This window comes from Leptonotus elevatus, chromosome 9 (genome assembly GCF_054856555.1).
Source record: "Leptonotus elevatus isolate MCC_2025b chromosome 9, RoL_Lele_1.0, whole genome shotgun sequence".
In the NCBI taxonomy this organism is placed as follows: domain Eukaryota; kingdom Metazoa; phylum Chordata; class Actinopteri; order Syngnathiformes; family Syngnathidae; genus Leptonotus; species Leptonotus elevatus.
Genome location: NC_141247.1, coordinates 20,748,721 through 20,767,044, shown reverse-complemented (window position 1 = coordinate 20,767,044; position 18,324 = coordinate 20,748,721). Strand labels below are relative to the sequence as shown.

The 18,324-nt window shown below is 42.2% G+C and overlaps 2 protein-coding genes across 4 annotated transcripts; both read left to right on the top strand.

Moving 5' to 3' along the window:
• The first annotated feature begins 974 nt into the window (after positions 1-974).
• fhdc2 (FH2 domain containing 2) lies at positions 975-12,272 on the top strand. 3 transcript variants are annotated; one of them, XM_086084768.1, is made up of 14 exons: positions 975-1,229; positions 2,619-3,148; positions 3,724-3,785; positions 6,883-6,985; positions 7,201-7,286; positions 7,539-7,639; positions 7,841-7,911; positions 8,050-8,157; positions 8,994-9,064; positions 9,176-9,293; positions 9,402-9,566; positions 9,650-9,852; positions 9,970-11,475; positions 11,694-12,272. In XM_086084768.1, the coding sequence occupies exons 2-14, from the start codon at positions 2,702-2,704 to the stop codon at positions 11,698-11,700; spliced, it is 3,048 nt and encodes a 1,015-aa protein (XP_085940894.1). In that variant the 5' UTR covers positions 975-1,229; positions 2,619-2,701; the 3' UTR covers positions 11,701-12,272. The 3 variants fall into 3 exon arrangements, with proteins under 3 accessions (XP_085940894.1, XP_085940892.1, XP_085940893.1); XM_086084766.1 differs by having other exon boundaries at positions 976-1,229; positions 9,650-11,475; positions 11,694-12,270; XM_086084767.1 differs by having other exon boundaries at positions 976-1,229; positions 9,650-12,269.
• Positions 12,273-13,167: 895 nt separating this feature from the next.
• Positions 13,168-16,698, top strand: rhogd (ras homolog gene family, member Gd). The gene is made up of 2 exons (XM_086084770.1): positions 13,168-13,233; positions 13,797-16,698. Exon 2 carries the CDS (start codon positions 13,826-13,828, stop codon positions 14,399-14,401), a length of 576 nt encoding a protein of 191 aa, XP_085940896.1. The 5' UTR covers positions 13,168-13,233; positions 13,797-13,825; the 3' UTR covers positions 14,402-16,698.
• Positions 16,699-18,324: the final 1,626 nt, after the last annotated feature.

Sequence of the window (18,324 nt, the reverse complement as noted above, 5' to 3'; positions counted from 1 at the left end):
AAAAAAATCATTTTAACTATTTCTATTAGTTTAACCTTTTTTTTCAGCTTTTGTTAACAAGAGTATGAAAACCTAGATTTTTTTTTATTTTACATTTAGAACAGATATAAAATTTGTGATTAATCTTGGGTTAACTAGTGAAATCATGCGATTAATTACGATTACAAATTCTAATCGCCTGACACCCCTAATTTTTAATAATCTTTTCAAAAATCTTCATTTTTTTTAAAAAAAGAAGAAAAGATCAAAAATTAGGGGCGTCAGGTGATTAAAATGAATTGTAACTAATCGCGTGACTTCACTCGTTAACTCACGATTAAAAAAACCTAAAAGATTATTAAAAACTAGGCGTCAATGGCAGTGAGATAGATTAAATGAGTTAATCAGAATGATGTGTTTAGACTGTTGATGGCACATACAACATATTGTAAAGACAATTCTGGATTGACTTCACATTTAATGAACATTTCAATACAGTAGTTACAATTGTTTTAATGCTCTACTACTAAAGTCACATCACATTATAAAACTAAATATATATATAAAATATCATACAATCAATATAAAAAAAACAAGAGCAGTACATCTATCAATACAGTTGCATTCCAAAATATCTCAAGGTGCAAACTCATCGTTGAGAGTCCAAAAAATGCAATCAGATACCTGAAACCTTCGCACGCTTCTTGCTGCACAAATTAAGCATTCAAGTGTCCAGTAAAAATAAAAAGCGGTGCGCCTAAATGGAATCGAATAATGCCGTAACTCATATTTCTCCAGCATGTTGCAGTGGTGGCATGATTGCGGCTTTTTATCAAGGACTTTCAGCGCTCTCTTATACAGTGCTTGCAGGAGACACACGTCAGAAGTCACACAATATTCCATATGTATGAAAACCATTGCATTTCTGTTTTCATTTGACCGTCCAAATCCAAAACCAAACAGTAGACGTGGACCAAAGCTGAGTGAAGCTGAGCGCGCTCCCACCTGACAACCCTAAAATCCGCCCCATGGGAAAAAAAAACTGGGAGGACACAATCAAGGCATCAGCCTGAAGAGCGCGAGCGCGCCTGCGCGTCCCCGACAGCAACTTTTCACTACGTATCGAGTTGACTACAGCGGGTGGGATCGCTTGTCTGTTCACCGGGATGAAAAGGAAACAAAAGCAAAAGTGAAAGGTTCGTTTAAAGTGGTGGTTTACCCTCTTGGAGTCGTTTGGTCGCTCACATCAGGTAAGTGAACTTTTGGACCGGGCTCGCAGTCGCGCGTCGTGATTTGTCATTTAATGGAACGGGGCTATGTTTCATATTAAGAGTGACAGCTTGTGGAAAAGTTTAAATCGCAGAAAATTGGGCTGGTCCGACTATGCTGTTTTTTTTTTTTTTTTTGTATGGCTACATTACGCTCACATTTGGTGTGTGCGTGCGTGTATGTTATCAATCGCGTTCACGTTTACATTAAATCAGAATTTGAAAACAAAAAAAACAAAAAAAAAACTTCCGCGCAGTAAACTTAGGCGACTCTCATTGGAATACTTCTAAACAGTTCCCAGAAGTCGTCATTATCTTTCAAACCAAATAGACACACTTACAATTTGTGATTAACAACTCGTCTTTGAACCAGCATGCAGACTTCTGAGTCATACCTAATTGCATTACTAATCCTGCTTAAACCTGCCGGTACAAGTGTGTGCAACCAGCTTTTAGCCGTTAACCTCTCATAACGAGGGAGAGAAAAAAAAAAATTATGTCAAGTCTACACCCAATGCTTTTCTTCTTTTCTTTTCTTTTTTTTTTTGTGCGGTTAGACTTGCATCACTCTACATCCCGGTGGTGTATCCATCTATTCTAATTAGAAGGGAGTAGGTGCACGTTGGAGGTGTGTGTCAGCAGAACAGGACGGGACAAGCAGTTCACACAGCTTACTGTGCAAAAATCATATCAGCATATACTTAAAAAAAAAAAAAAACACATTGAACTTGCATGGAAAGTTGAAGCAAATGTTTATATTTCAAGTTCAAAGTCTTATGCTAATGAAAGGCAAGGTCATTTGTCAGGTGAGGTCAAATTGTGGCTTCCTACTGCTGCAAAACCCCAGGAGAAGCCTGATTTCTTCTCTTCTGGTGTGGTCTAAGTTCTACCCGCAAGGTAGAGAACAGTGTTTTATGATATTAAGTCTATTCTGCGTTCAGATAACCTAGGAGTGCCTCAAGGTTCTGTTTTGGGTCCACAATAACCTCATGGTGAGGCTTCAGAGCTCTCGTAGATGGACCACCAGAACTTTTGGACAGTATCTTCTGCTATCGCGGGGTATTTTATTTTGAAATGGCTAGGTCAGACTCAGAACCATCAAAAAACCCAAAACGGGTCACAATACTTCCTAGGGGGGCTAACTTAGCTGACTCAGGCGTATTTACATTGTAAAACGTTAATGAATGTGCATTTTAGACTGGCTCTTACATCTTAGCTTAACTTAATTAAAATTAGCTTAACTTATCTAACTCAGGCATATTTACTTTGTAAAATGTTGATGAATGTAAATTGTCTCTTTTCAAATGAATTCAAATTTTTTTTTTGCGCTCAGTATTGCCTGAGATTTATTTTTGCCGTCTTCTTGCGTAGGCTGGTGAACCCTTGACCTGTGAGCTTGGAAAGATGTCTCCAACCAAGTAGCGCCCCCCCCCCCTCCCTCTCCACCTTCCCCTATGCTTATCAACCTGAGTCCCACCCTCAAGGAATCTCGTGCCTTTCATGGAACACTGCCTCCTATCCCCGACGATCCAGCGCCAGTGAAAGTGCAAGTCATGGATTCGTGCACGGTGGCGGTGCCTGCCCTTCCGCCTCCTCCGCCGCCACCTCCCCCTCCTCCGCCGCCTCCGCCCGCCTCCTCGTCGCCTTTAATCCCGACGGACTGCGCCCGTCGGAGCCGGCTGAGGAAGCTCAACTGGGAGCGCATCCCCAAAGAGAAGGTGGAGGGGAGGAAGAGCGTGTGGAGCGGTGCGGGCCCGGGGGAGGACGAGTTCCCAATAGATCTGCACTCTCTGGATGAGCTGTTCGGCCAGAAGGACAGTCAGCCTCAGGACAGGAGCAACACTTTGAGACGACGGTGTGCTCTGTTACGCTGCAGAACTCCTCAGGATAGTCCAGAGGAGGTCAGTTTGTGCATTCTTAAACCTACTGGGTCAAAAAGTCACCCAAATGAGGTGGAATAGCTAACCAATCACCGGGTCCAAAAGGGACTGAGACATTGCTGGGGATTGAACGGATGAAATCCCAGTTTCAGGGAAGACATTCTACCACTAGGCCACTGTGCTGGTGCAGATCTGCTCCAACTGGGATACAAACCAGTGAGCGATCTTGAGCACTGGGTTGAAGATTTGACCCCAGCATGTTGGGTCGAGATTTAGATCAAACAAGGGGTAAAGCTACCCATACTGACGAGTTAAAGTTACCAAAATATGGGTCACCTCTTTTATTTTTAGCATAGGTGTGGTTAAAAAACCTGTTACATTGGATTTACTTCAACTTCAGTGCACAAAAATATCGACCAGCTTCAACTCTTCGTCTTGTCCAAATCCAATCTTCAACCCAATCTGCTGGGTCAAATTAATCAACCCGACCTTCTCAGTGGGCTAGGAAAACAACCCAGCATATTATTTTTTTTAAATGAGTTCCATAAACTAATATTTTCATTGTAATATTTTCCAATATGTCCTTCATTTTACAGATCTCGCTACTGGACTCCAAACGCAGTATGAACATTGGGATATTTCTTCGCCAGTTTAAAATGTAAGTCCATGTCCTATTAGCTAAAACTGGAACTATCAGCTTGCAATGTTGAAAGCAAATATTAAATACAAAAAAAGTGATAATTGAAATCCCTTTAAATGACATGTTTAAAAAAATATATATGTGATTGCATTCTCTCCAAATATTTGTAACACTTATTTTTATTTAAACATTGGTTCTCAAGTTTTTATTTAAAAAAATAAAAGACACTTGTTAAAAAAAAAAAAAAACATAAATAAGATGATGATAATAATAATAATAATATTAATAATTAATAATAATGTAATCAGACATTTCTTCAATTTGATTTCTATAGCAACTATGATGAGATGACACTATCCAGTTGACGGATATATAACTTGATTAACTGATTGGTACAAAATATGTAGATTAATTTATTCTTTGGAAGTAGCTTGGCTGCAACTATCAGCGGCATTGTCGATTCAGTCTCAACAAGTTTACCGTCTAAAGATGAAAACAAAAAAATACATGACGTCAGCTATGCTGTTTTAGTTTTTAGAACCATTGTTGGACAAAATATATACAGTATGTGCAAAAACATACACTTCCTAGTAATTTGTTATATTAGAAATGTTTCTAAATAAAATCATTAATTAATTGCTAATTTTCTCCATTGTCGGTCAAGGGAATTTTGTCAAATGCTTACCCCTTATTTTGGATCAGATAAGCAAGTTTAATGCATTATACATTGAGGGATTGTGTAAAATGTTGGCAAAAAAAAAAGAAAGAAGCTTTTCTTGCAACATTATCAAAAGTGATACAAAATTCTGGGATATGCACTAACATGTACAGACTTTTGTAGAAATTGGTTTAGTTTGTTTGCAGAATTATAATAATAAACAAAAAAAAGATTATACGTATATTATTTCAGCACTTTATGGTTTCATCTTGTTCTTAAAGCTTAATCCAGTCCATTTGAGATAATGTAGTGCAGGAAACAGACAATTGTGCCCGAGGGGGGACAACACTTAACTGGAATGGCCATAAATCAAACGGCATGGAGTTGGTGTCAGACGATTGAAGGCAGAGGGGGCGGGGCGATTGTCATGGGTGTGTTCCTGTCGATATTGCAGTGGGACAGGTGCAGGGGAGGGCCCTAATCGAAACAGATGGACTGCATGTCCTGAAGTGTCCATGTTTAACGCTTGGGAGTCAAGAGTTGACACCTGCTAAGGGTGTCTCCTGTTTAGGTGACCCCTGAATATGAGTGACCTCGCTGGTGACCTTAAGTCATCCACTCTCCTTATTTTATTTTTGGGGTTTGACTCCAGGCAACACTTCCCATGGGCATAAGAGCTGCTTCATAACACGGTATTTATTTGTTCAAATGACGACTTGTTGTGTTGCTGGAGACTGAACGACATGTCTATTCAAACCTGGATTTGTCCAGACTTGTGTCTGAGTCCAGGTGTGAAAAGAGCATCTTCTTTATGTTAACATTTGTCTCGTCTGGAGCTTTCTTGACTTCTGTCAGCGCAAATGGAGCTTCTGTTGAAATGCGGCATCAGTTACAACAACATCCATGTTTTTCAGTGCATGTGAACAAACTTCACTATTTAAAAATAATAATAAAATACATTCCCAATGCACCCAATGCGAAATCTATTGAGATCAAAAAGCTATAAATAATTGCTCCTGGCAAAGAACGGCTTATGATATTTTATTCTCATTGGCAAGTGTTTAAAAGTATAAAATTCTCATTAAGGAAAAGGATATGAAGCCAATGTTCCAAGTCCCAAGGGGGAATATGAAAAAAGCAAGTTCTGTTCACACCAAAAGCTAAGGTACTACAAACGGAAAATAACCAACAGATGTGAAGTTCTTTCAAAAAGGCTGTTCGAAATAGGAAAGAAAAAAATATGGGGCATTTCCGCAACTTTATCCCGATCATCACTCAAATGTAATAATAGTGATCTTTCTATGTTATTATCGTGTGCTGAAATGTAGAGCTTGGTAGAGGTACTAAATTCCAGCTATTATTTCAAGGAAATTATTATTAGGTTTGAATTCTGGTATTGGATATCTACTGATTGTTTGACTGAACCTATTCTTGTGACAAGGGAGTGCGTATATTACCTCATTTTCTGCCAGCCCAGTAAAAAAATATTTTTGACGTCTACAGTCGTCAATGGCAATGACTGTATAGAGACAGGCTACCGTATATAGTTAATAAAAAAAAGCAATTATTTATAAGACTAATAGAGTGGAACCTAGAGTTCAAAATACGAATGACCCATTTTACAAACTTTTCAAGTTTTGTATAATTTTTTTTGTAGAAAATTTGCTTCTGATTAAAGAATATGGTGGGCAAGACAAAAGACAAAAATCAATACGTCTTCTCTGCGTGGCAGGAAGTTGTTGTGTGCTTGTTGTGTGCTTCTCCACTCACAATTGTCACAGTGGCTGCCTTCGGCGTCATAACTAGGCAAAAAAGGTCAATTTCCATGGACCGCATTTGCGTTACAAAAAAAATGGTTACAATCATTTCTGGTGGAGGTTGGAACTAATTAATTGTATTTCCATTCATTTCAATGGGAAAAGTTACCTCGAATTAAGCACGTTTCAAGTTGCAAATCACGGAATGAAGTCCGTAAGTTCGTAAGCGTACCACTGTATCTGAAATTTCGTATCGTTCCGCTTCTAAACGTTGAATTAAACACTGTGTACATATAAACAGTAGCAAGCTGTTGTAGCAGTAACAAGGGTGCGTGATTGCCCATAAGATGAGGTTAATGGGAAAACTAAAAGGTGAGCTGTACCACTGGGTAAGAAAGCCAGAAGTCAACCACATCAGTTTTCTTTGACGTCCCGAAGAAACTCCAGACATGTTGAGCATGACAGACACAAGTTTCCACTTGCGGCGTCAACCATTAGCCTCTCGTCTACATGTTGACTGATAAGAAAAAGGAAAAACCTCATTATCTCGTCATTGTGTGAAAACAAAGCAGCGATATTGCTCACAGGAGGGGTTTGGGAAATGACACCATTACAAATCTGGTAGCCCCATTGCATGCATGATGTCATACTCACAGCACATTGAATGTGTTTTTTTCTTCTTCTTTTTTTTTTCCCACAGGCCGGCTAAGGAGATAGCTGAGGATATCAGGCACGGAGCCGGGGACCGTTACGGATCAGAGAAGCTGACGGAGCTCTGCAAGCTGCTACCCGACAACGAGGAGGTAAAGTTCAAGCGCACATCACCCCAAACATCCTCACTTCTGGGTCAATCTCGTCATCATCTGGCTCTGGTTAGGCTGATCAAAAAGTCGACTGTTGCACTGCGTTGTAAGATGTGGTCGGTTTCGGCGCAAGGCGCATGGCGAAAGCTATCGGAATCGGCCGTTAAACTGCAATCTGTTTTGCTGGATTTTTCTCAACATCTGTTCTCTTTCAGGAATCTCGCCTGAGGAGCTTCAGCGGCGAACGTCGCTGGCTTGGAGAGCCCGATCTTTTCATGCTCCTGCTGGTGGAGGTCCCCAGGTACGCTCCACCTTAGCCCTGCTTTGGATACTATTACCCAGCATGTCCCCCTTAGACCAGTGTGTTGTTTTTTTGTGTGTGTGTGTGTGTTATTCCAGCTTGATTCATAGCTTGAGTAGTCGGTGACTCACGTGCTTCCCCTTGAAATGACGTGTGTTTATTTAAGTGATGACCAGGAGTGCCTTTTTGTCTTCATCATCACTCATCCGTGCCTATTCATTCATCTGTCCCCCTTCGCTCCCCTTCCATTAGTTTTCGCCTTCGTTTGGATGCCATGATCCTACAGCAAGAGTTTGACCCGGCTCTGACCTCTCTGTGTGTGGCAGCCAGATGTCTGAGGGAGGCGGCCAGAGGTAAAGTAACAGCGGGGAGTTATGTACTCTAGCGCTATAAAGATCTTTGTCTTTACTCTTTTTGAACGCTCACATATAGGATTAGTTCAGGGTGGTAAGTCGAGAACAAAGAAGTTAACTTCATGTTTTAAGAGTCTGCCATCATATCGTGAAGGCTCGGTTGCTTACTGAAATAATTGTGCTTATTTTTGTCTCCCGTAGAACTGCTTAGCTGTCCTGAGTTACACTCCATCCTCCGTTTGGTGCTTAAAGCAGGGAACTACATGAATGCAGTGAGTCAGCCTTTTTATATATTTATATATTGTATTTATATGTTCTTCTCCTGAGCCAGACGCATTTTGAATTTTGTTTTTAGATTGTCACAAAGTGTGCATCTGTGTCTTTATCTGACTTTGTGTGCGATTCCTCAGGGTGGCTACTCGGGGAATGCAGCTGGATTCCGAATTTCGTCACTGCTCACACTGGCTGACACCAAAGCGAACAAACCCGGCATGAATTTGCTTCATTTTGTAGCTGTGGTAGGAACTTTTCATACACATGTACTCTCTCTCTATATATATATATATTAGGGGTGTGCTTCTCTCCAATAAAAGACGATTAATGTTGTGCGATACGATGTCCTGCACTCCCCAAAATGTTTTTATACGTTTTTAATGTTTTTTTTATGCTAGAGAATACAGAAGGATTTGATAGAGCTTCTGGCATGAAGAAGGTTGCTTAAAGCAATGGTAGTTATTTAATAAAATGACCAGCAGGTGGCAGCAGAGTATAAAAGATCAGCCAGGGCCATGTTGCAACAAGCAACAGGTTTGTGAATAATGATGAAACTTAGCTATGTTCTAATACTAATTGCTGCAAAACAGAAACAGATTTAAAAAAAAATCCTGATATAAGAAGAGACTCTAATCTTTCTTTTGGTAGGTTCCATGTTTTTATAGCAATAGAACTGAATATTCTGTGGACCTTGCAAAATCAGTCAAAATCCAGTAAAACAGTCGGGAGCGAAGGGCGTTGCTTCAGTGAATATGGCTGGGAGTGAATGAGTTAATTTGAATTGTATTCAATAATGTAATTTTAATTAAATTTTAGAGTGGAATAATTAAATTCGGTTCGAGTCAGTGGATTTCCGATCCGGTACGGCGTAGTTCAAGAGGGTGTGATACAATTAATTTCTTGTTGTTATTTTACAATTTAAATTAATTTGTCAGTATATAGATATATATTTATATATGCACAGTATATGTAGTCTGTAGCCAGACTGATCCTCAGAGCGTATAATTCTGGCAGCATTTGCAAATTACAATTTCACTTCATTTGGAACAATAGCTCTAATCATTTGTGTTTGTCTCCACAGGAAGCTGTGAAGAAGGATCAGAGTTTACTGTCATTTCCTAGCCAACTGGGCCATGTTGGTGCTGCCTCTAGGTCAGTCTCTTCCCACCCCTGAGACAAGCTTGTGAAAATAGGCCTTGATAGTGAAGACTCGTGGTTTAGGGTGTAAAAGTCTCTATAACGTTATTGTTTTTTTAAATGTAGGTTAAGCGAGGAGTCTGTGTTGGAGGATTTATCCAAGTTAAAAAGCAAAGTGCTGGCGCTGAAAGCAAATATCCTGACAGAGGGAGAGATTTTGCAGCATGCGCAATCTTTCCTGGAGGTAAAACTTGCTGATTAATGCCTTCATTGCCCAATTACGCGCATTTTTTCTCGGAAAGTAACATGGACAAATTGATTGTTTATTAAAAGTGTTTGTTTCTGTGCCTAGGTGACAGAGGAGCGTCTAAAAGAGGCAGAGGATGAGGTTGAGGGTATGAGGATGTCAAGTCGAGCGTTGGTGGATTTTTTTTGTGAAGATGACAGCACGTTAAAACTCGAGGAGGCGTGCAAGGTCTTTGACTTATTTTGCCTGCGCTTCCAAAAAGCTGTCAAGGTTAGATCCACAAACGAAATAAGCGTCTTATCATTATCGAAGTCGATTCAAAGCTAAATACATAACTCTCTTTTTTGCTATAGGAGAATGCAGAGCGCGAGTTGAAGGAGCAGAAACGTCTGGAACGTCAGAGGGAGATCATGGAAAAGCGGCGCTCAGTGGCCGTCTGCACAGGTCTTGACCTGGGCCCCAGTCAGGAGAGCCCAAATGATCTGGAGAGACTCCTTGAGACGAACTTGGGCTACACCTGGAGCCGTCGTAGCCTGAGAAGTTCTGACACACGCAGGTACTCTCACCACCTGTCCGGCGACAAGAGATTCTCAGAGCTGTCCAGCAGCCTGACCTCCATCAGCTGCCTGTCAAACAGCTCGTCTGACCATGAGACATCCACCGTGCTTTGTAGCTCTCCAGAGATGGATGTTTTTTGTTCTCCGGTTGGTCAAGGAAGTGTTTTGGAAAGAGACAACAAGAGCCAGTCGAGCCAATTCCAGGCGATCGATCGGTGTATAGAGGTTGTTCAAGAATCCCTCGGATCGTATTCGCAACGTGGACGCGGGTTGGCGGTTGGGCAACATGAGGCATCAGAAATGAGTGGAAGTACAAAAGAGGATGCAATGTCACGTAAGCAGAAGGCTATCAAGAATACTGAGTTTTCACCCGACTCCCCTCGAAATGCTGCTGTCAACGCAGACACCCCTTCCCTGTGTGCTAAAACCCAGAACTCCAGTCATAGACATAATTTTGGAATGTCCCTGACTGACAGGAATAATTCACTTCAGAATAAATTAAACCATTGTCTGGTTGACGGGTCTGAACCTCAGTCTGGTCCCAAGAGTGGAATACTTCATCGTGACAACCGCACCACATCATTGAGATATCGCAGAACTGAGAAAGAATCACGTCTACCTGTTAATGATACAGAAAAAGTAGACTTGCAGCCACTAAACAGAGGGATTAAAGCAAGTGCTGCTATGTCTGGGCCTGACGAGGGTCTGAGGAAGCAGTTAAACACAGAAGGGTTGGAAGAGAACTGGAGACCGTCCAGTCTCCCGGAGTTCAGCCAGTCACACCCAGAGCAGAGCTCGGATGTTCCGAGTCCGGAGAGGGAGCTTGCGAGGTCATACACCCGTGTGGGGGAAACTCTCGAGTGCCGCACTCTTGTGAAAGGCCTCCGATCCTATGACTCACTGTCACCGCCAACATCCCCAAGCCCGCGACCAGGGCCGAGCCTCTGCTCCAAGTGGAGGAAAGAGAGGGAGGTTGATCCGACAACTCCGGCTTCACCGTCGTCAAAGGAGGAGAGTCGCAACTTGAAGGTTCCTGTACGTGGTGGTATCAGGACTAAGAGAGGACCTGGGTCACGTGCAGGACCTTCCAATAGTGCGGGTGTTCCAAGAGTTCGCCCCAAAACCGAGGCTACAAACGGCGCCCAGATATCGTCCCCAAAACACCCAGCGACCTCACGATTGACCTTGCGTTCGTCTCCTATCACACAACCAGCTTCACTTCATGCGGACGCGAAAAGAAGTGGCAGTGCGCGAGAGAGACCGCAGACCGCAAACGATCCGCAGACTCCTGGAAAATCTCCCCTGACCCGCAGGACAACCTCGGACAGACCAACAACAGAGAAGGTATCAGGCAGGACTCAGTCAGCATTCGTTAGAGGAAGTCCCCTCCGCGTATCGAAACGAGTCGCTCCGAACTCTGAGACTCAACCGACCGCCAAGGCTCTCCCGGCCCACAGTCCGTCTTCTGCCACAGCTAAGACCATACGTACGGCCGTCATGCCTGTAGCCCGGAATAAAAACACAAAGACCACCAACACAGGCGTCTGTCCTACCTCTAAAAACCCTTCACGAATTCCTGGTTCCAAAATGCTTCAACCTACTACAACTCAGCCACAGTGGAAGTAAAAAAATAAATATATTTTATGCCTTTCTCAAGTCTACGCAGAGCTGGTTATCTCTGTACATGATCAGTTCCATGACATTAAGCTTATAGATGCTTAATCTATAAGGGTTCTGTTCTGGTATCATTTGGGTCACATGAAGTCATGTGTCTCATGCACAAGTAGAAGAGTAAATCCTCTAAAGCCCTACCTCATCTTACAATGTGTATCCTTTGCAGGCAATAGGATGCAACTCAATTGGTGTTTCAACAAAGAGCCAAATCATCACGATGTGCCCAATCCGACCGCTTGTGCTCTTAAAGTGTATTAATCGGTGGCCTTTTGTATTTTGAACACTGAGAGCCCTCTGCTATAAGAAATTATTGTCTTCTTATCGTGTCTTGGTTTAAACTTATTATCCTCCTATTGTACACAAACTGAAGAGGCAGTGAGGAGACTGTGTGTGTTTTATTTTTGTATCAAAAGATTACAACTTTATTTAACAGCATTGGCTGTTCACTGTATAATTGTGGATATGTAAATAGGATGAATAAAGGAGGTGGTATGGTCAAACGTGTTTCTCTCTATTCCAGTGGTTTAAACTGTAAACTGCTATTCGATATTTAACCATGCACGCTTTCAGCAATGTGCTCACACACCCATAATTCGGGAACCATAACCCACCCTCCTTGTGAACTACAGAAACACACCTTGCCATCTTCTGACATTTTGCCACCATTATTTCTTCTGAATCGGGCTTCTCTGTCGCATCACGACGCAATTCCATTGCTCTGATTCTGTAGGCGGTTGTTGTCATGGCGACGCCTTAGACGTTCCGGGGCTATTCCTGCCAAAACAAGGGGTGCAAGGGTTGGGGCAGACCCTGACTGCGGGTGTTGGGGTCCCAGTGGGAACCCTCTCTTCACAGGCCGCAGTGACGCCAGAGCCTTTTGGGAAGGGCAATAAAGTGGTGCCACTTTTTGTTCTTGAGTGTCCGGTTTGTCGCACAACAGTGGCCTCTTAACCTTAGTGTGTAAAGGTGACATCATCAGTGGATCTCCAGTGGTGCAAGGCAGAGTAATCCCTCTTTGAGGGCCTTTGTTGGTCCTCCATGGATTTGAACACGACCTGATGCTTCATGTTTATTTTTGTCAAGCTCATATAATTTGAGTATGCGTCCACCAAGGGATGGCCATTTGAATAAATGTTGTTTGCTTTATTCTTAATATATGAGGAAGATGGATGATCAACTAAGCAATTATAAGTGCCTGTATTTATTTTTAAACTGGAGACTATCTCCCTTGAGTAACACTTGCAGAGATTTATAGAATTAGTGTTGCATTATTTATCAGTTTCCAAACTATGCATAGAAACGTGTAACTAAAAGTATAAAATAATTTGAGCAAATGTGTTTTTTCAGGAGTGTATTATCAAACTAGTGGATAATAGATGATTCTAAAACGTTGGTGACCACAATTCTAACCATCTGCACACATTTGTAAGCATATTTTATTTAACTAATGTTCAATTGATTAATTGAGATACAATCGCTTTTGTTCGAAGGCTGCTGTTTGTGATGGCAGTATTTTGGTGCCGCTAAAAAAACTACGTTAGAAGTAGACAACACTACCATCTAGCGACAGGTAAAACGACCAACCACAAAATAAAAACTACATTTCCCAGCTTGCACCATTCTGTTATGTCACTCGTATTGGGCAGCTCCCCGGATGCGGCTGTGATTGACGATACCAGGCAGAAGAGATCGCTAGCTAAGTGGCGGTAAGTGACAAAGTCCTTAAAATGTCGTCGTTGTAGCCCACGTTAGCGTATAAAACAAATACTAGGACATGGTAAATATTATGGTATGACCGAGTGAGCTTTATGTGCTGATAAAAAGACGTTTTGTCGCCGGAGTGTCATATAAATTCATCAAATTGTTTGCTAAATGGCTAGCTTGGCTGCTAGCGTACGCGCTAGTTCCTTAGCCTGATGCTATCCACCAGTGGGGAACGCCTAGCTCGTACTTGACGAGATCCCAGCGATAATAACCACAAGTTTACATTCTGACTTTCGCCTCAGTGCGTTTCCGTTCCTACTTGTGTGCGTCCTTTTCTTCCGACGTCAGCATTTGGTGAATGCGTGAACTTGTCCTCCATTTTCACTGCTCTACCATAACGACGTTTAGCAAATCTAGCCTTGGCTAGCCTGTTTGCGTTCTCGTTTATGCATATATGACTGCATTGAATATTGTAGTGTGATTTCAGGACTATTTAAACTTTTTGAAGTGGAATTTCGTGTAGAAAAAATGCAATTTGGGCTTACCCAGGTATATCTGCTTTTAGGTGCTGCAGCCCCAGTGGTCGTTGGCAGGATGCAGACCATAAAATGTGTGGTGGTTGGCGATGGGGCAGTAGGGAAAACCTGCCTTCTCATCTCGTACACCACCAATGCCTTTCCCGAAGAATATATCCCAACGGTGTTCGACAACTACAGCGCCCAGATGAGCGTAGACGGCCGTACCGTCAGCCTTAACTTGTGGGACACGGCCGGCCAGGAGGAGTACGACCGCCTGCGTACTCTTTCCTACCCCCAGACCAACGTCTTCATCATTTGCTTCTCAATCGGCAGCCCCTCCTCTCACGCCAACGTCAGGCACAAGTGGCACCCCGAGGTGTCTCACCACTGCCCCAGCGTGCCCATCCTGCTGGTGGGCACCAAGAGGGACCTCAGGGGAGACGCGGAAACGGTGAAGAAGCTTAAGGAGCAGAGTTTGGCTCCCACCACCCAGCAGCAGGGAAACGCCCTGGCCAAGCAAATCGGGGCCGTCAAGTACATGGAGTGCTCGGCGCTGCTGCAGGAAGGCGTCAGGGAGGTGTTTGCAGAGGCCGTCAGAGCGGTTTTGTACCCCGTCACGAAAAAGAACACCAAGAAATGCGTGCTATTGTAATAACGCTCCCCGGATTTGGATTGTGGAGATCCACAGACGCGAACGATGGCTGCTTCCACGCCACCTCGAGCAGTTTGAAGACTTCATTTTCAGCTTCTTCTTCATCCTCAGGAGGGCTTCATCCTTACGACGCCATCACCACCAAAGTGACTTTGACGAAACGGGGGCAAAAAAAGTGGATCTCGTATTTTTTTCTTACATTTAAAATTTTGATATTTACCCGTTCTTCACGTTACACTTGTTCTAGATTTATAGCATCCCTGCTTTGCCTTTGTAACCAAACGCTGATCGTGGTGGTCACAAGCCATAATTCCATCTAAACCGAGCTGCCCTGTTTGACTGGAGAGAAGAGATCTACTGTTGTTTAGGTGGAGAACTAGTGACTACCTCATACTCCAAACTTAGGTTGCATCTCGCGAGTCTCAAGCAACTGCATTGTGACTGTGGCTGTTATTTAGTTGACATATAGAGGGTGAGAAGCTTTTTTTAAAATTCAAACAACTTAAGTCCAGAAAAGTTTGTGATGAATCCCGGACAAGGGCCAGTTCCCGGCAGCGGCGATTAGCGTTCCAACACTAGCGTGTGCTCGGTGTGACGTCGGCCACGTATGGAAGAGGAGAACCAGCTTTGTAAGAGGAAGGCGTAAGGTCCTACTTCCGTTGTGCCTAAAAAAAATGACTCCTGACCCTTGGATTGAGATGGGCCTTTGGCTTCACTTCAGCGATCAGCATTCTCAGAATGTTCTGAACTCCTGGTTCTTTGGCAGTGTTGGGAGGAGTCGGCCAAGCGCGGATGTAGCTAGCTAGCTTCACATAGTCGACGGCATTTCAGTCTTTAGACAGCAACAGCGCCTCTGCTGGTTGCAGCCAAGTAGTGCACTCCATTTTGCCTCATTTACGATTGGATTTCTTCTACCCAATCACAGAAATTCGATTGTCCGATCATATTGAATTTCCTCCTCCTCAAATGTTTTTAAACCTAAGTGGCCAAATATATTTTTGTGTAATCACCAATGTTTAATGGTTTCTAAAGGTGTTAAAAACCACACTTGCATCATGATGTCCGTGACTGTCACCTTGCACAAAATGCGAACAGATGACAACGATCGCATGATTTATCGTGCATATCCTGTTTCACAGGAATACAATGGAACCTGCCGTCTGGTTTTTCTGACGTTCCAATTTCAAAACTATTTTCATCCATAGGAACTAATGTAAGTTGAATACAAAAATAGCTTCAGGTAATATTTTAACATTCCTACCGGTTATAGACTACTCACCTGTTCAATGCCTTCTTTGTGGTGAGAGAAAAATAATCCACGAGGCGCTCAGAACTTTTGGTGACATCACAGATGTCTTGATCTCCATCAAGGCAATTTCCCCCCCCCAGAACATTTTTGGTTGCCGACTTTGCAGGTTCCACTGTACGTTTAACAGTATGTACACATCTTTCTTATTTTTAAGATCATTTCATTACTGAAAAAGGGCTATTGCTGCTGTGTGAATTTTTCCAGCATGTTGCAGCATCCCAACTGTCACGATTGCGATCACGATGCCTTATCCAAACCAAAAGCCACAGTGGTGCCTCCTTTGTCATTTTAAGCGCTCCTACCAAGCAATGACTTTCGTATTTGGTCACCGGAGCCTTACTTTCTTCCTGCCAGTAAGCAGCGCTCGATAAAACAGCTGCAGAAGCGACATCTCAGTGCACCACAGTCACACTTTTTTTCCCCGTTTCTTTTCTTAAACTCACTGTGGTTTATATTCCTGCATTGGTGGGCATGATGCAGCAATAATTGCATTGGTGGAAGGTGCCTTGTCAGTTTTAACATTTTTGTTTATCGTCAGCAATAAGCGGTTGCATTCTCTTAGCGACTATAACTGTTTAAACTGTGGAGTTAATTGTGTTAAATTGGTTGATTGTGCTCCGTAACAACCTAAGCGCAATAACAGCAAAAGGGCTGATTTAAGTCCAAATGTTGTGTTGAATGTAAATGCACAATTAGACAAACTGTGGTCAGCTTTTTAAAAATATATATATATATATTTTGTATTCCCCTTTAACCGGATGTCCTGATTTCATTCAAATATGTTGGAAAAGTGGAACATACACCTGTGGGCTCTCGTGTCTGCGTCCCAGAGCTGTATGCTACCACGCGCGTGGTACTACGCTTTTACACTGGGAACTTGATTTGTAGAGATCTGTAATTGTTTATATATAACAAAGCATATTTGTATAAATGAACTAACAGTGAGATGATTTTAAATTATGCTAAATAAAATGGTGGTTCAAACCAACTTGGGTGTTGTCAGTACAGCGTTCCCCCGCTATTGTGTTTTTTTTCTCTTCTTTTTTTTTTAACAATTGATATATGGGTTTTTAGTGTAAAGTGATGCCCATGCATGTGGGCAAGACGATCCACAGCTGACGATCCACCATTTTCTTTTGTACCCACCCGATTTTCAACTAATGAGGGTGGGTAATGTATCCCCCGCGATAAACGGGGGTTCACTGTACTGCGCGGTACTAAGAAAGTGTGAAGCAACAGGATGTTGTTACAATATGTGGCCACTAGATGTCCACAGCAGACACCAAGTCCAGCCCATGTGTTTCACTAATGAGGCCGTTCTTCAAAACCATTTTCCTCCGCAACACATAAGGAGTTAATGGCGTATTCCTAAAACGTTTCCAGCGCCATCAGTCATCTCAGCAGACACCAACTGCTTCAATCAGGGGCGGGCGGGCGTTTGCAGAATACTCAGCAAGCTGTTTACGTTGAAAAATACCCTTGACCTTTGGGTGGTGGCTCTGCGAGATGACAGATGTGTTGCGCGCAAGCTCATTAGAAGAACGCCGGTGCAATATTTAGAAGCCATTTCCGTTCCCAGGCAGCGTGCCTGCGTGCTTTACAACCATGAAAGTGACGATTGTGTGTATAGACCTTTTTTTTTTTTTTTTTCGTGCCTGATGTTTTACTGCTGTTGGGAAGGGGAAAGTGTCTCGCCCCTCGCCAGGGCAAAGTGATGAACGCAGAAGATGAGACGGGATAAGCAGAGGGTGTTTGTTCGAAAGCGGCTTATTGAGATGTGGGCCACTTGAGGTCACACATTTATGTTTACAGGTAAATATGCCCAGATGTTGGCTTTTTAGTTCACTCCTTGGCACAAAGGAGCCTGTTGGAATGCCATTTTGGGGGGATATAATTTTTTTACACCATTAATGAGAATTATAACATTTTCTATACAGTATTTTTTTTTTCTGAAAAGGAGTTTGGGGGTAGATGCCACGAACTTCCAACTTCCGGGTTTCACACATCAGGGCCGTTTCCGGCCAATGCTGGCAGCGTTTCAACACTAGACACCTGATAAATCCAAAATAAAGTTAATAAATATAAATGAGTTAATATATTTTAGTTAGTTAAAACAAACAAAATAACTAAAACTACAATAAAAAAAAAACATTTTCGTTGACGAAATAAAATAAAAAGGATTATGCTTTTAAAAACAAACAAAAGCAAACTGAAACTACACTATATGTTTACAAAACTAACTATAATTATAACAAAAATGTCCTTTGTTTTAGTCTTAGGTAATTGATTTAATAGGCATAGATGTTTAATGTGATTTTAAATATATTGAATTCGATATTAACTGGAATAAGGACGTTTGAAAGTGTGTCACTCAGAAGTGACATCGTCGAGCAGCAGCCAATAGAAAAGCACATTCAGATGACGTCGTTCTGACCTGACAATTTTGCATGCTTGACTTTTGGCTTCTGCTTTTTCATTTAACTCAGCTGAAATGCGATGCTAGGTAAGAAATGCGTAACTTTTTAAATTGAATTAAATATTGCACAAGTGATACACTTAAAAAAAATACTGTAACTAATTAAAACTAAACCAAAACTAAGCATAAAAAAAAGAA

Coding starts and splice junctions, on each gene's coding strand:
- fhdc2 (XM_086084766.1), top strand. CDS start 2,702: ATGCTTATCAACCTGAGTCCCACCCTCAAGGAATCTCGTGCCTTTCAT. Junction 3,786..6,882: donor TTTCTTCGCCAGTTTAAAAT/GTAAGTCCATGT, acceptor TTTTTCCCACAG/GCCGGCTAAGGAGATAGCTG. Junction 9,065..9,175: donor CATGTTGGTGCTGCCTCTAG/GTCAGTCTCTTC, acceptor TTTTAAATGTAG/GTTAAGCGAGGAGTCTGTGT.
- rhogd (XM_086084770.1), top strand. CDS start 13,826: ATGCAGACCATAAAATGTGTGGTGGTTGGCGATGGGGCAGTAGGGAAA.